The 15,041-nt window shown below is 43.2% G+C and overlaps 1 protein-coding gene across 6 annotated transcripts in view; it reads left to right on the plus strand.

Annotated features, from left to right (window-relative positions):
- ABCC5 (ATP binding cassette subfamily C member 5) overlaps positions 1-15,041 on the plus strand; it is an 84,993-nt gene that overhangs the window by 22,881 nt on the left and 47,071 nt on the right. For 3 of the 6 annotated variants that reach the window (XM_014846204.3, XM_070509330.1, XM_070509329.1), the window contains exons 3-10: positions 2,400-2,557; positions 2,750-2,905; positions 3,581-3,728; positions 8,514-8,747; positions 8,900-9,073; positions 9,688-9,835; positions 12,170-12,318; positions 13,011-13,118. In XM_014846204.3, the coding sequence (XP_014701690.1) occupies positions 2,400-2,557; positions 2,750-2,905; positions 3,581-3,728; positions 8,514-8,747; positions 8,900-9,073; positions 9,688-9,835; positions 12,170-12,318; positions 13,011-13,118 (1,275 nt within the window). Of the gene's footprint in view, positions 1-2,399; positions 2,558-2,749; positions 2,906-3,580; positions 3,729-6,110; positions 7,757-8,060; positions 8,080-8,513; positions 8,748-8,899; positions 9,074-9,687; positions 9,836-12,169; positions 12,319-13,010; positions 13,119-15,041 lie in introns of those variants that run through there. The other 3 variants (XM_044771177.2, XM_014846209.3, XM_070509331.1) reach the window with 3 other exon arrangements.

The following is a 15,041-nucleotide window of genomic DNA, read 5'->3' on the forward strand; positions in this document are numbered from 1 at the left end:
TTTGTGGAAACTTCTTTTTGTAATACAGGTACCTACCTAATAGTATCAATTTTGCCTCTTGGCCCACAAAGCGTAAAATATTTACTATCTGGTCCTTTACAGAAAATTTTACCACCCCCTAGCTTAGAACATTGGTTTTTCACACTTTCTTCTTTTCTAACGTATGCTTTTAAAGTGTCCACAATTTCACTCTATTCTCAGCTTTAGCTTCATCCCACAAATTTTGATGTGTTATCATTTCTTACCACTTAGCTCAGGATATTTACTAATTTCTATTTGATGTCTTTTTTAACTTGTATTATTTAGAAGTGTATTCCATAATTGCTAAATATTGGAGATGTTCTTGTTATCCTTGTTGCTGAATTTTAATTGAATTCCAGAGTGGTCAGAGTCTGTACACAGTCTTTTGAATTTCGTTGAGGTTTGGTTTATGGCCCAGCATGTAGTCCATTTTGGCAGATATCCAAAGGGCACTTGAAGTTGTGTTATTTTAATTTTTTTCTCTTCTTCTGAAGCTTTGGATTTCCGAGTAAGTCTGGTCCTTGTAACATTCTGTACCTACCCTGTACCTAGTCTCAGTTTCTACTTCCTTGTAGTAGGTATGTTTGTATTTTTGGTGTATCTTTCTTCTTTCTCAACCCTGTGATTTTCTTTTCTTCCCCTTGTGCTTATAAGCAGCTTAAAGGTAAAACAAAACACCTTTGTTGCATGCTTGAATCTCAGCCACCTGTAGTTCATTATTAGGTGCCGTGGTCCTTAACGACTAAGTAAGTGTTCACCTTGTACCTAAGGACTTTATATGAGTTGATTCTTTTCTTGGTGTTGACTCATTTGTCGTGTTGTGGTATTATTCTTTTGAAACTGGTCCACCTCGCCTTTGACTGAAGGAAGAAAATGTGCTTCCCAGTTGCTGGGGCAGTGTACTGTCTGATACTAAGCCATGCCTCATCTGAAGACGCCTAACTGTGCACGCACTTCAGCTATTCTATTGAGGAGAGAGCTGCCTGGGCATGCAGGTGACCCTCATGCACGAATTCTGCCCTTTTATTTCTGCTCATAGTGGAGTTGCCTCTGTTCTGTGTGGAAAAGAAGTGGTGTGTAAAAATAGAGACTCTGCTTTGTGTAAGACAGGTGCTGCACCGCTCACCTGTTTCTTGATTTAGAGATCTGTTCTTTCTTGCTCTTTCACAATTATTGCTGGAAATATTTGTGATCATGTGAGATAGAGATGATGTACTTAGAATCCTTACTTGAGGAAAAGAATGCTTCTGCTTCTCCAACAGGAAGGCATAAACTTTGAATTACTTTTAGAATAAATGGGGACAGATGTGTCCAGATTCTTGGCCCACCCTCTTCTGCCATAGTCAGACTTTGGATTATATGCATTTTTGTTAATATGATTAATTGGTATTTATAAGCTTTATAGTAAATATGTGTAACTTTGTATTTCAACTCGTGACACCTTCTGCTTCATGCTGCAGAAATGTGGGTACTGGAGCTCTCTCGCTGTGCAGCCAGGGTGAGAGCCCCTGTTCTGCTCTGTCTGTTGCTGGTAAGAGAGAGAGAGGAGGCAGGTATACCTTCTGGTTTTTCCTGCATGACAGAGCTGTCTAATTGGGGGTGAGTGTGAAGTTTTTGTCCCCCAAAGTGGGCAGTAGAATTTGCAGTGAGTAGTGAAGTAACTGACTCTCAGTCCACACTGGGAAATGAAAGATAAAACATTTTGTGTGTGTGTGAGAGGAAGATTAGCCCTGAGCTGACATCCGATGCCAAACATCCTCTTTTTTTTCCTTGAGGAAGATTAGCCCCGAGCCAACATCTGCACCAGTCTTCCTCCACTTTGTGTGTGGGATGCCTCCACAGCATGGCTGATGAGTGGAATAGGTTCACGCCTGGGATCTGAACCTGTGACCCTGGGCTGCCAAAGTGGAGCATGCAGAACTTTAACCACTCGGCCACAGGGCCAGCCCCAAAACATTTTGATGATAAAAATATAAATTTTAGAATGTGCAACTCAAAGAGTGAATCCTAATGTAGACTCTGGACTTCAGTTAACCATAAGCTATCAGTTTTGGCTCATCAATTATAACAAAGGTAGCACATGAACACAAAATGTTAATCATGAGGGTTGAGAAGAGAGGGGGAGATGAGGAGGTACATGGGAACTCTGTACTTTCTGCTCATGAAGTCTATTTGTTTAGAAGTTTTAAGTCTCTGGTTTACATGTTCCTTAGGAAGTTCATATCATACAAGTTAGTGTTTGACTCTGATGCTGGGATTTCTCAGGTAGGATGAATCTCGTTTGCAGTTTGAGCTGCTGTGTCAGGGAGATTTGCCCCTCTCTGTTTTTCTCATGTTCATTAACTGCTTTTGCCTTGTCTCCTTGTCTGTTGAAACAGTTGGAATGCCAAGATGCCTTGGAAACAGCAGCCCGAGCTGAAGGCCTTTCCCTGGATGCTTCCATGCATTCTCAGCTCAGAATCCTGGATGAGGAACATCCCAAGGGAAAGTACCATCATGGCTTAAGTGCTCTGAAGCCCATCCGGACCACATCCAAGTAAGAGACTCTTCTGGTCAATGATTTGTCCGTGAAGCACCAAAAGCAGTTTTGAAAATGTGGGCTAAGATTAGACCATTTAGGGAGACCTGTTTTTAGTCAGAGCTGTGTTTACTAAACAGTGTATTATAAATGCTGGCTAGCCTCTCCATGTGCAGTGACAATTTTCCACTGTGGGTTTTCTTTCCTTAGACACCAGCACCCAGTGGACAATGCTGGGCTCTTCTCCTGTATGACGTTTTCTTGGCTTTCTCCTCTGGCCCGCACGGCCCACAGGAAGGGGGAGCTCTCGATGGAGGATGTGTGGTCTTTGTCCAAGTACGAGTCTTCTGATGTGAACTGCAGAAGGTAGGCGTCTCTGGTCCACCCTTGTCTCCCACATACCGGATGCGTAGGGCCTGAGCTAGGAGTATGGGTCTGCCAGTGTGAAGTCCACAGCTCTGTGTTCTTTTAGCCTCTCAGCTATCCTATGGAGGGAGGGTAGCCTGGGGATGACTTTCTCTTTGCTCTTCTGCTTTATTTCCTATTTCACCTTTGATCCTGTTTTAACCACGGGCTTTCTCTCTCTCTCTCAGCCCCGCTTCTCTTCCTGAGTCTGCAGGGAGATTATGTTGCTGCCTTGTGACAGAATACATTATTATGGTAGCTGATTGTCATGATTAAAATCTAGTGTACAACTTTACATTTTACCACGGGATCCTTCAGGAAGGGTTGGGGACCCTTGAGAAAGAAAGTTCTTATCCACAAACAAATTCTGTTCAGGGATAATTTTTCAGGGTGGAAGGAAAGACTTTCGTTCTCATCCTTTTCTGTATCCTGAGAGGCTCCCTATACAGGGTAAATATGTAGTTACCCAGAAGGGTATTTTTTTCCAGAAGGCGAACACTATGTACGTAATTTTAAAGGAGAGACTGGTGTGAGTGGTGTCAAAGCCTGGAGACAAAAAGTGGTGGCAGGAGGGAAGCTAGGGTGTGTATATTCCCCTGTGGAGATGTGTAACAGAGAACATGTGCCCTTGTTAAGACTAGAGAGACTGTGGCAAGAAGAGCTGAATGAAGTTGGGCCAGACGCTGCTTCCCTCCGAAGGGTTGTGTGGATCTTCTGCCGCACCAGGCTCATCCTCTCCATCGTGTGCCTGATGATCACGCAGCTGGCTGGCTTCAGTGGACCAGTAAGTTCTAACCATTCTTTCTGACAGTCTCCAGGGGCCCGGCCATGGCCAGCTCTAACATTCTTGTTCTGTTGCAGGGGTTGTACTCACCTTTGGGCTAGTTAGCAGCCTTAGAGATGCCTCCAGGTCTGTTGAAAGGGAACACTTGATTTTGGAGTGAATGGTGGCTTGTCAGCAGCTGGAAGGATGAGGGGCCCATGTTATCAGAGAAGAAATGGAACTGGTTTGCTTTCCTGGGGCGGGGGTAAAACTGAGTGATTCCAGCTCTGCACAGGACTGTGCTTCTTTGCTGTGTGTTGACATGAAATGGCAGTCTTGGTTCGAGAAGATGTGTCTTGCAGTGCTGTGCGTGGGCGAGAGCAGCATTGTGTGGCATAGGCTGTTGAGCCAGTGCTGGTGACACACCGAATGCCCGGTGGCAGAGTTGTCACGTGTGTGTTGGTTCTGTGGCAAATGAGCCCTGAAGAAACTCAGAAGGCTGTTGAGGTTTTTAGAGTCTAACCTAGAATCCATTTTAAGTTTTGGTTTATAGTATAAACTGTGTGGCAAGTGTTGGGGTGGCAGCCTTGGTTTTTTTCTTGTGTGTACTGAAGCAGAGTAGGGAAGAGAGTGATGTTCACACTGTTTTCTGGACACCTGTTTCTTACACCTGCTATGCTGCCTGACACTTAAGACTTTGATTAAATCTATTCTCTACATATTTGCCTTGAGGCATCGGAGCAGTAGTACTACTTATACTGTGCATTTTCCATGTGTGGGTAAGCTGCAGGTTCATGGTTTTGGTAAGTATGTGCCTAAGATGCATGGTGATTTAGGTAAAACTAATTTGCAGTTTTTCTGTTTTTTGGTTTTGTTTTTTTTTTTAAATGATGGATACCTTTTTAAAAATGTTGATCTCTTTTCTGAAGCAGAGAACTCTACTTTTCTGGTATTGGGTTTCTATATTAATTGACCAACTAACACACTTTTGTATAAGTTTTAAGTCAGAGGGACCATGTAACTGAATATTATGTTATTGACCAAAATGGCAAACATTTTCATAGGACCAGCTTCCCCCAAGAAGAGCTTCTGTCATTGTTTCACTACAGGGCTGGTGGCTGCTCTGATCTTTTGTAGAATTCTTTCACCTGGGTGGCACAGTGTACAGGCTTTCTTGATTCCATTTGGCCAATGCAAGAATTTCACTGGCTCCCTCCCCCCCAGAAAAATTCCATAGATTGTTGGGATTTTAATTTTTTTCTTGGGGAAAAAATGTACCTATGCATGTTCAGCTTGGGGGCCTTAGTCACTTCCTTGAGCATCTGCATTCTCCTTAATCTCTCTTTGAAGGCACAGCGCACTGGAATACTAATCTCTAGTAAATTCTTCTAGACACCAGGGAAAGCTGAAACCTTCCTTTAACAGGAAAACAGCAGCACGTTTTTCCTTCTCTCTACCCTCTTGGGGAAGAGCACCTTAAGGCCCCTGTTATTTCATGGGATTCCATCCTGGAATGATCGAGAAAGCAATGATCCCATCCATCCACAAGCTCTCTAATTGATAAAAAGATTTAAAATTGTAATTAATGCAAACTTCTGTTTTTTGGAGCTCCAACTCTAATAAATTTCTTTTTAATTGGAAATTGAAGAATCAGACTGGTTTTGAGATTAGTGCTAGCAATGAGCATACCTTCCGTCTGTGGATTTAAGTCCTTTCGAGGAACGTCCATTCTAGATTTTTTCACATTTTCTAATATGGCACGACTTTCAAACTGGCTTAGTCTGTTCATACAGAATCTATATATGAACCGACTCCCCAAATATGGTGTCATATTTCTTATCTCCCCTCAGGCCTCACTGAACCTTGGTGTGCAGAACAAATGAAACATAATCAAGTTATTGTATCGTGTTTTGTTTTTTTAAACAGCTGGCCAACCAAGGCTGGACATTTTTGATCAAGATAATCCAAGGTTTCAGTGACATCAATGGACCAGTGCTCTGGGCAGGACATCCAAGGGTCACCATAATGTTAATGGAGTACCGCAGTCTATAAGGGGATGGTCCTGATTTAATAAAAATGGCCAAATTGCTAACCTTACAGAGATGGTCTGTGGCCTCCTTGGATTCAACCTGTTTTAAAAGGCCTGACCTATGATTTGTGGGTAAAGAATTAGCATCTGCCCCGTAGATCAGCCAGGGAAGGCTCCCTCCTGCGTGCGATCTCTTGGTGAATGCTCACCCTGCTCAAGGGCCTTTTGGGGAAAAGGACAGTGAAAAGCCTCTAGAGAGGTAAGTTCCCCACCCTTCCAACCTCTCTCCAGCTGCAGCTTGCTTGGTGCTGTCAGGATCTGGATCTGGGGGGTGTGTCTCTGTAGTGGAACCAGTGACAGAAGCTGTTCTTTAGAATTTTCAGGATGGCTGTGTTCCGCGGTCAGAATGAGAGAGTCAAGCTGGGCAGAGTCTCTCGCCAAGAGTTCAGGTAAGGTAATGTTTATTCACTGGGAATGCTTTCCACAGCCAGACAGCTATGCTGACAGTCTCGAGTTTTCTCCCAGTTTGTTTAAATTGAAATGATAAATTTGTAACTTTTTAAAACTAAATTTTGGTTGGCTTTTTCATGAAAACCTTTTTTTGCTTTATCCCATACAAAATGGTTTGAAATGTAATTGTTTTTAAAAAAACCACATGTGTTGGAAAATTCTTTAATCTGCTGTTTCCTCTTTTTCCCCCCTCCTTTGAAAGTTTTGCATAGTGTAAGCATTCCTTATGTCTATACCTTTCCCCTGCTCCTCCCCGCTGGGAGGTAACTAATGCTATTATCCGGTGCTGAAAAATGGCACCATAAAGCTATGGGAAGGAAGGAACCCCAAACTACAACCTGCTGTCCTTTCACGCCTTCCTTTGGAGACTCTTCCATCGGTGCCGAGGTGTGTGAGAAAATGCTTTACTGCGCCGCCATCTTACTGAGTTGCTTCACGTGAGGAAAATGGGGTTTTGACCCTGCCACTCAGTGACTCAGTTCCACATTTTGGATTGCATACTGGAAAAGAAGCCAATCTTCTTGCTAGTAAACCAACAACCCAGCTGTATACAGTGGTGACCAAACAATGGATATAAACCTAAAAATCTGAGGGAGGGGAGAGGTGAAATACCATAGTTCTTGGAATCTGAATTATCCTATTTATTTGAGCAGGTTATTTATTGAGACTTGACATAAACCTGATTGGAGGGGATCTCTTAGGATCTAGTGGACATCTGGTATTAATTTCCTCGCAGGAAAAACGAGAAATACCAATTAACCCAGAGAGAGTCTGGGTTCTGGAATTCAGCATTAGCTGCCTCAGGACAATTGTGTCTGACCTCCATTTTTGTCTGTCATTCACAGCTGGCTCCCAGCTACAGCGCCCTCTGCTATAAGGATCCAGGGTAGATGGGTGGATGGGTTTCTCGTTAATTTTTTTTTCTTCCTTCAGGGTGGGGGACTGGTTTTGGCTTTCTTTTGTTGTGGTTTGTTTTGTTTCATTTTTGGCAAGATCCATTTTAGCTGCAAGGACTTGAAAAGACTGAAGGATGCCACCAGTTTTTCCTTGAGGCCTAGATTTTTGAATTATGTCCTGAGCGGAAGTCATTCCTCACAGCCTAGTGGACCAATAGCACCAGCGATTTTAAGCAGTGACCTTTTGGGGGCGTTTTTAGTTTTGTTTTGTTTTCTAATTCTCTTTCCTTAGCAGCAAGGTCTTTATTCCTGGAGAATCTACTCCATTGCACACTCTCTGCCACGTCAGGAGCCCTAACCAATTAAGTGCTGTCAGCTTGATGTACTACTCCGGACTCTGGAAACAGATATTGGTTTTATTCTGTATTTCCACTGTGTGTAGCTAAAACTACAGTCGGAGGCCAGATGACCTGTTAGATGGCTAGCCTTGTATAACTCTGTATGTTCCCATGTTTGTTACCGCAATGCTCCTGTTGTACAGTGTCTGTGAGATGCTCTTTGAAGATGGTACTTTTTTTTTTTTTTCATTTTCAATAAAAGTACTTTACCTCCCACTTCCTGGTATTTAATCCTGTCGCTGAATGTGCCTGTGTGAGTGTGTGCTCCGGCGTTGCAGGACCTCAGAGCTGGAGGTGGCACTCGGTGGTTCTTGGGGGCTGGCTGCCTTCCCTCACTGCAGGTGGTGTTAGACATATGCTACCTGAGGTAACACGTTTTTGTTTTTGGGAGGGCGCGGGGAGTGGGGAGGGCCCATGGGGGGGGTCTCTGGATTTTTTGATAGTCTGTTTCGTTTGCTCTCTTCTGTACTATTAAACTGCTGATGTTTATTTTCAGGAATGTTTTGCAAATGCACTTCTCACTCTTCCCCAGTCCAACTGTAGGTACACTGTTCCTTTTTATCAAATAAGCACGTTTGAAACGATCCAAAAAAGAGGTCTTAATTTCATTTAAGAAATGTATCGATGTGTGGACATACTGGAATAAGGTCAAATATATACTTTTTAATGACCGTGTGTTTAGAATGAATTTCAGCTCATGAACAGGTTTATGTTACGTTAGAAAGAGTAATGGTTTGGGTGGTGTCCTTAAGGAAGAAAGTTTCAAATTAGACCTACCTCCTGGGAAATGCCCTGAGTAAATTACTGCAGGCAGGTGGTCAGGAATATTTGGTCCTCCAAGAAGGTTTTTCTCTGCTTATGCACTTATCACTGTGCAATGGAGCTGCCTCCTCTTTCTAACTTAACATAAAACTGTGGCGTAGTGTGTGGGTGCTGTGGAGATGTTGACGGCGGTGTGTGTTTCTCCCTGTAGGCCTTCGTGGTGAAACACCTCTTGGAGTACACCCAGGTCACAGATTCTAACCTCAAGTACAGCTTGCTGTTGGTCCTGGGCCTCCTCCTGACGGAAATCGTGCGCTCTTGGTCGCTTGCACTGACTTGGGCATTGAATTACCGAACTGCTGTCCGCTTGCGGGGGGCCATCCTAACCATGGCATTTAAGAAGATCCTTAAGTTAAAGAACATTAAAGAGAAGTCCGTGGGTGAGGTGAGTAAGGGGTGTTTGCTTTAGGGCAAAGAGAAGGCTACTGGCTTGAGCTCTTTCTTTCAGTTGGCTCCCTGCTTTGTCCTTCATCTTCCTCCTGAGACAAGAGGCCTTCGTCCTTGCGGGATCCTCTCACTGCTCTTTGTGTCTCGTAGCTCATCAACTTGTGCTCCAACGACGGGCAGAGGATGTTTGAGGCAGCCGCCGTTGGCAGTTTGTTGGCTGGAGGACCCGTTGTTGCCATCTTGGGCATGATTTATAATGTCATTATTCTGGGACCAACAGGTTTCCTAGGATCAGCTGTTTTTATCCTCTTTTATCCAGCAATGGTGAGTAAGCATTCTTTGCTGTATTTTGGCAGCTTCTCCTTAGAGGAATTACTTCCAGTGGGTTATATATAGTAGGCAGCACTGAGGTATCACATCTCTGATTGGAAATTTCCTCAAATTAGATACCTGGTTTGGAAAGGTCTAGAAAGAGCTAGGTAGTGTTCATTCCATACAGGTGGAATTTTGACTGGAGAAGAAGTAAGGTGTCACTCAAATAAAGGCAGTGTCTCCTAAAGAGATTAAAAAAGAGTCTGAGTGAAGGAGAAGGCCAGCAGGTGAACCCTGCCCCCAGGGAATACAGGAATATTTGAGTTACCCTGTCTCAAGTTGACGTCAACTGATATGGCTCTCTGGCTTCCCCTTGGTAGAGCTCGATATCTGTGATTACTCTGAGAACAAATACTTGTTTATCTTAACTGCTTACAAAGGGATACAAATTAAATAATAGTTGATCACTTTTAACTTAATAGGCCACTTTTATTTAAAAAACAGTACAAGTCCACAATACTCATTTTATTTATAATCATCTTAAGCACATTTATTTCCCGGAAAGACTAGACAGTTTTTAAGTTTGAATAAGCTCTGATTTGGTGTGACATTGCTTTTCCTTTCAGATGTTTGTATCACGGATCACTGCATATTTCAGGAGAAAATGTGTGGCCACCACAGATGACCGTGTCCAGAAGATGAATGAAGTCCTCACCTACATTAAATTTATTAAAATGTATGCCTGGGTCAAAGCATTTTCTCAGATTGTTCAAAGTGAGTTTAACAACTTTATATGTGTGTATGGGAGAAGTCCTTTGGCTTCTTTGCTTCCTGAGCACGTTAGCTACTAGGAATCTTAATATCATAGGACCATAATATCTTAGGTTCTTATAATATCTTATGATCTTTACATTGAGAGGGCTCTTAGAGACTTGAACCTACAACATCGTCTCATGGATGAGGAAATTGAGACCTAAGAAAACTGCAGTTTTTTCCCCCCAAGATAACTCAGCTGGTGCTGTGTAATACATTCAGTTGAAAGTCCCCTATCTGTACTCTCATGCCACCCATAGTTTTCTGTCCTGGCCATGAAGATATCACAGAAAACAAGATCAGGTAGCCGCTGGGAGCTGCACTTCCACCCCCTTCACTCTGGGTGCATGTGCACCACAGATGGTTAGGTCTGAGATCCTGGGGCCGTGTAGGGAGAAGCTGGATTGGGGGTCAGGATAGCTGGCCTCTGGGCCTAGCTCTGCCACTCACTCATAGGAGTTTTTTGGTTTGTCGTTTTGTTTTTATCTTTTCAAATAATTGATTTATATTGAGTCACAAGGTTCTCAGTACCTGACCCCATCCTGATCCATAAATTCAATGCAGACGTAAACATGTCTAATAGGTAAACGCTGCAAAGCTTGGAGGAATAATTAGCATAGACGGGGCGTTCAAAAAGACCTCAACAAAAGTCAGAATGGTGGGCCTTAAAAAAGGTGAAATTTAAGGAGGATGTATTTAAAGGCACTTTACAGTTTAAAAAAACCAAGCATATTTACGTTGAAACTTAATTTAAATATAAAAGATGTGGGCTATTAATTGACCATAACCTCATCGTGAGCCAACCTGAATACACTGCAGTTAAAAAGTTAGTGCAGTTTTAGATTGAATAGAAATACAGAGTTCAGATCAAGGAGGCTGTTATATTTTCACTGCTTGGTTTGTCGATGAAACCTTCAGGAACATTGTGTCCAGTTCATAGGCTTTATTTATGAGTGGTCATCCAGAGGAGGTGACCACTCAGAGGCGTCCATCAGTAGATTAGGCTGCTTCACTAAGTAGTAAGTTCGTTGCCAATTGAATGGAATAAATGGATGCTAAATGGACATCTGCCAAGCATGTTGGCAGAGTGACCACAGATGGTCCCTTCTTGCTCTCAAATTCTATAGTTTTATCATCATCTTTGTGAAATTCCATTCATCCTTCAGCCCTTGACTTGGTATCTTTACCTGCGTGTGTGAGTTTGAAAAGAACATTCTTGCTCATTATGGACTTGGCAAGGCATGTGACAAATGTTAAAGCAATGAGTTGGATTTTTTAAAATAGGACTTATGAGCTAGCTCTAAAGATAGTTCCCAGTGTCTTGGACAGTGGTAATACCTTTAAGGTCAATGTATAGCTTCTCAGAAGAATTACTTTTATGCTTGAAAATTTGCTTGAAAATGCCTCACCCCTTTCTTGTTATGCTTCCTCCTCCATGGTCTTTAGTACTCTGCGGTTGCTCCATTAACAAGGTGTCAGTTTTGCAAATATTTAAGAAAAATAATTCCACCTTCAAAAATTGTATTTCACTCACCTTCCAATCATCCTTACTGCTTTTTGTGTGAAAGCCTCTCTCCCAGCAACCACATACAGTAGGCATCTAATAAATCTTAGCTCCTTTTTAATTCTCCTTTACTGTTGTATAGTCTTTCCTATAAATACCTAAGCAAGAAATAAACAGCAACCAGGTAAGCAGACAAAACTGCCAATTGCAGGTCCAGTTAATGTGTTCATTCCTTCTAAACATAAGAAATTTGCAGTAAGAATCAGACTAAGGCAGAAGATGATCATTATACAGAGATGTAGTGACTGGTTTCTGTTAGATTCATTCCTGTGACTTGATCCATTTCAAACTTCAGTCTTCTGTGCTGCTTTAATGATAGTAACTGATAGTTGTATTGACCTAGTTTTTGCATCATAGGTGTTAAAATATCGTGTTAAAACCTGTGTGTGTGGGGCCGGCCCTGTGGCTGAGTGGTTAAGTTCCCACGCTCCATTTCGGAGGCCTAGGGTTTCGCCAGTTCGAATCCTAGGCACAGACATGGCACTGCTCATCAAGCCATGCTGAGGTGGCGTCCCACATGCCACAACTAGAAGGTCCCGCAACTAAAAATATGCAACTATGTACTAGGGGACTTTGGGGAGAAAAAAGAAAATAAAATCTTTTAAGAAAATAAAAAAATAAAACCTATGTGTAGCTGAAGACCTACCAAGTCTTGTTTGCTGACAGAGGAGCAATATTCCATGTTTTCTTTTGACTTGCTTTTTAGAAATTGACTTGCTTTTTATTCTTAGAAATCCGAGAGGAGGAACGTCGGATATTGGAAAAAGCTGGGTACTTTCAGAGCATCACTGTCGGTGTGGCTCCCATTGTGATGGTGATTGCCAGCGTGGTGACGTTCTCTGTTCACATGACCCTTGGCTTCGACCTGACTGCAGCACAGGTCAGTGAGCCCTCAGGGCTGGGAACGTTTTGGAAATATCATGTGTAGAGATGCTCTGGTCCTCTTGTTACTAGATTTGGATTTTGCGTTCATGTGATTAAGCCGAGAAATGGAAGCATAGGGATTAGCCCAAACGCACAAATAGTGTACGGGTCCTCAACCCAACTTTGGATTTAATTCCAAAAATACTGATTGTGCTTTGGTTCAGATTACTGAGAATTTTAATTGAAGTTCTCATAAAAACTCTACCTTTAAAAAAATGTATCTGGGGGCCGGCCTCATGGTTAAATTCGCACGCGTCACTTTGGCAGCCCAGGGTTCACTGGTTCGGATCCTGGATGCGGACCTACGTACCGCTCATCAAGCCATGCTGTGACGGCATCCCGCATAGAACTAGAATGACTTATAACCAGGGTGTACAACTGTGTACTGGGGCTTTGGGGAGAAGAATTAAAAAAAAAAGAGGCAGATTGGCAACAGATTGGCTCAGGGCCAGTCTTCCTCACCAACCCCCCACCCCCATCCCCGCCAACAAAAAACAGGTATTTTTTTTTTAAAAGAGTATCTGACTTGTACTAACATTTGGCAGTCAAGTTGCAGCCTTCTTTAAACCTGAAAGGAAATTGATGAGATCTTGTTATTTTCATTGGAAGCCTGATCAGACTCAGTTTCTTCCCTTTTCCTGTTTTCAGGCCTTCACCGTGGTGACTGTCTTCAATTCCATGACTTTTGCTTTGAAAGTTACACCGTTCTCAGTAAAATCTCTCTCAGAAGCATCGGTTGCTGTCGACAGATTTAAGGTAAGTGGCTCCCCTGCCCTCCTCGGTGTCAGGAGCTGTCCCTGGCAAAACTAACGGCCGCCTTTATTCCAGCGGGTCACACAGGCTGTCTGCACTTCTGTTCACCTCTAGCCTTTTGGCAGATTGGTAAGAAAGGAGGAGTGGAGGAGACTGAATTAAGGGACTTTTTCAAATAAATAAATAGCTGTGGGCTCCCAGGATTTCAGTTCCCCTTCAGAGCTAGTCCCTGGGCCTGGGCCTGATGTGGTTTATGTCCTAACTTCCTGGGCCTTTAAGTGACTGAACCTGGAAGACCCGAGCTGTCAGGTGACTGTCAGCTTTTCCTCACCTGACCTGCCGTCTGCCTCTACCAGAATGCTCTCGGCATTTCAGTTGGTCAGTATGCTGCTAAGCACTTGTCGATACTTTCTTTTCCTGCCCTGGGGTTGTCACTCAGGATGCAAGGAATGCGGTGACGTGGGAATAGTCATAAAACGAGATCATGTTGAAGAGTGCAGTTCAGTTCAGTAAGGATCAGGTTTTTTCTTGAGGGGGTTAGTTGATCAAGCCTTGACTCTTCTTTGTGCCTTCAGTGATACAAGAAGAAGATATATTCGGGAAGGTGGAGGGAGATAGATATTTGAAGGTGATTAATACTTAAAAAAAAAAAAGAGGAGGAACAGCACCTGTGTGGGCTGGACTTCCCTGACAAAGCTGCTGCATGGAGTGGCTCCTGCTAATCCTCCTTGGCTAGTGAGAGCAATACAGAAGCAGTGCTGGTGGCTTGAAGGCTTGAGGCTCAGGTGTTTAAGGATTAAGAGCATCACCTTAGAGGTTCAGGAGAAAACAAACTGGGTTTTTCTCTTAAGAAGAATGGAGAATAGCTTCCTAAGACTTATTTGTATTCTACTTGTTTACAGTTAACCAGGTGAATTTTGTTTGGTTAAGAAAGCTAGTCCTCAAGAATGCACCCCATGCCCTCCCTCACCACCCCGGCCTGGCTGCTAGAAGTCCAAGAGCCAGAGCCGTAGGAAAAGAAATAGTCTGATTGTAATCAGAGCTGTATTTTGCTGAGCCCACAATATCCAGCCGTGGAAGAAGGCAAATGTTTTGACCATAAGTTTGTCCCTCTGTTTGTTTCTCTATCCTTGTTAGTGGGTGGAATTGGTGGCGTTTTGGATGAAGGAATAGGAGTTTATAGTATCTCGCCTTGTTTCTTGAGAGCTGTCTTTTCTTCGCTTACTAGTGAGAACTTGTATTAGCAGGTGGCTTTTTGCATTATTGCTCCTTCCTCTATCCAGGAAGCTTCAGAGTTAATAATAGAAGCAAAATCACCCACAGCTCTACGATATGCCCCATGAGACTTTAGTCCCTTTCTAGCTTGTTTCTCTGGGTAATCTCCTCCTCCTCCTCTTCCTGCTCCCCCTCCTCTTCCCTTTCTCCTCCCCTCTTTTCTCTCTCCCTGCTGCTCCTCCCTGTCCTCCCCGCTCCTCGCCCTCTCTCTCCTCCCTCTCTCCCTGTTCCTCCTCCTAGGAGGAGGATAACTTGTAGAAAGGCAATGAGAAGCCACCTTGTGACTTTTCTGATAAGATTGTCACCAGTATAGGGTTGCCAGCTTTAGCAAATACAAACACAGGACACCCACTTAATAACTGCATGGGACATACTTATATTAAAAAATTATTCATGATTTATCTGGAATCAAAATGTAACTAGGCGTCCTGTGTTTTATCTGGCAGCCTGATGAGCAGTCCCCTCTTCTGCTCAACAGCTACGTTCTAACTTGATTCTTCCAGTGAATGAGAGGTGTGTTTTATGGTCGGTGTCCTGTGGTCAAGTTGAGGTTTATGGTTTCTGTCCCTCTAGGATTCTGTTGTCCTGGCAGGTGCAAATGCAAGTAGATACAAATTCAAGTGTGGGGAGGGTGTGTGTGCCTCAGCATGT

Source organism: Equus asinus, chromosome 5 (assembly GCF_041296235.1).
Source record: "Equus asinus isolate D_3611 breed Donkey chromosome 5, EquAss-T2T_v2, whole genome shotgun sequence".
In the NCBI taxonomy this organism is placed as follows: Eukaryota; Metazoa; Chordata; class Mammalia; order Perissodactyla; family Equidae; genus Equus; species Equus asinus.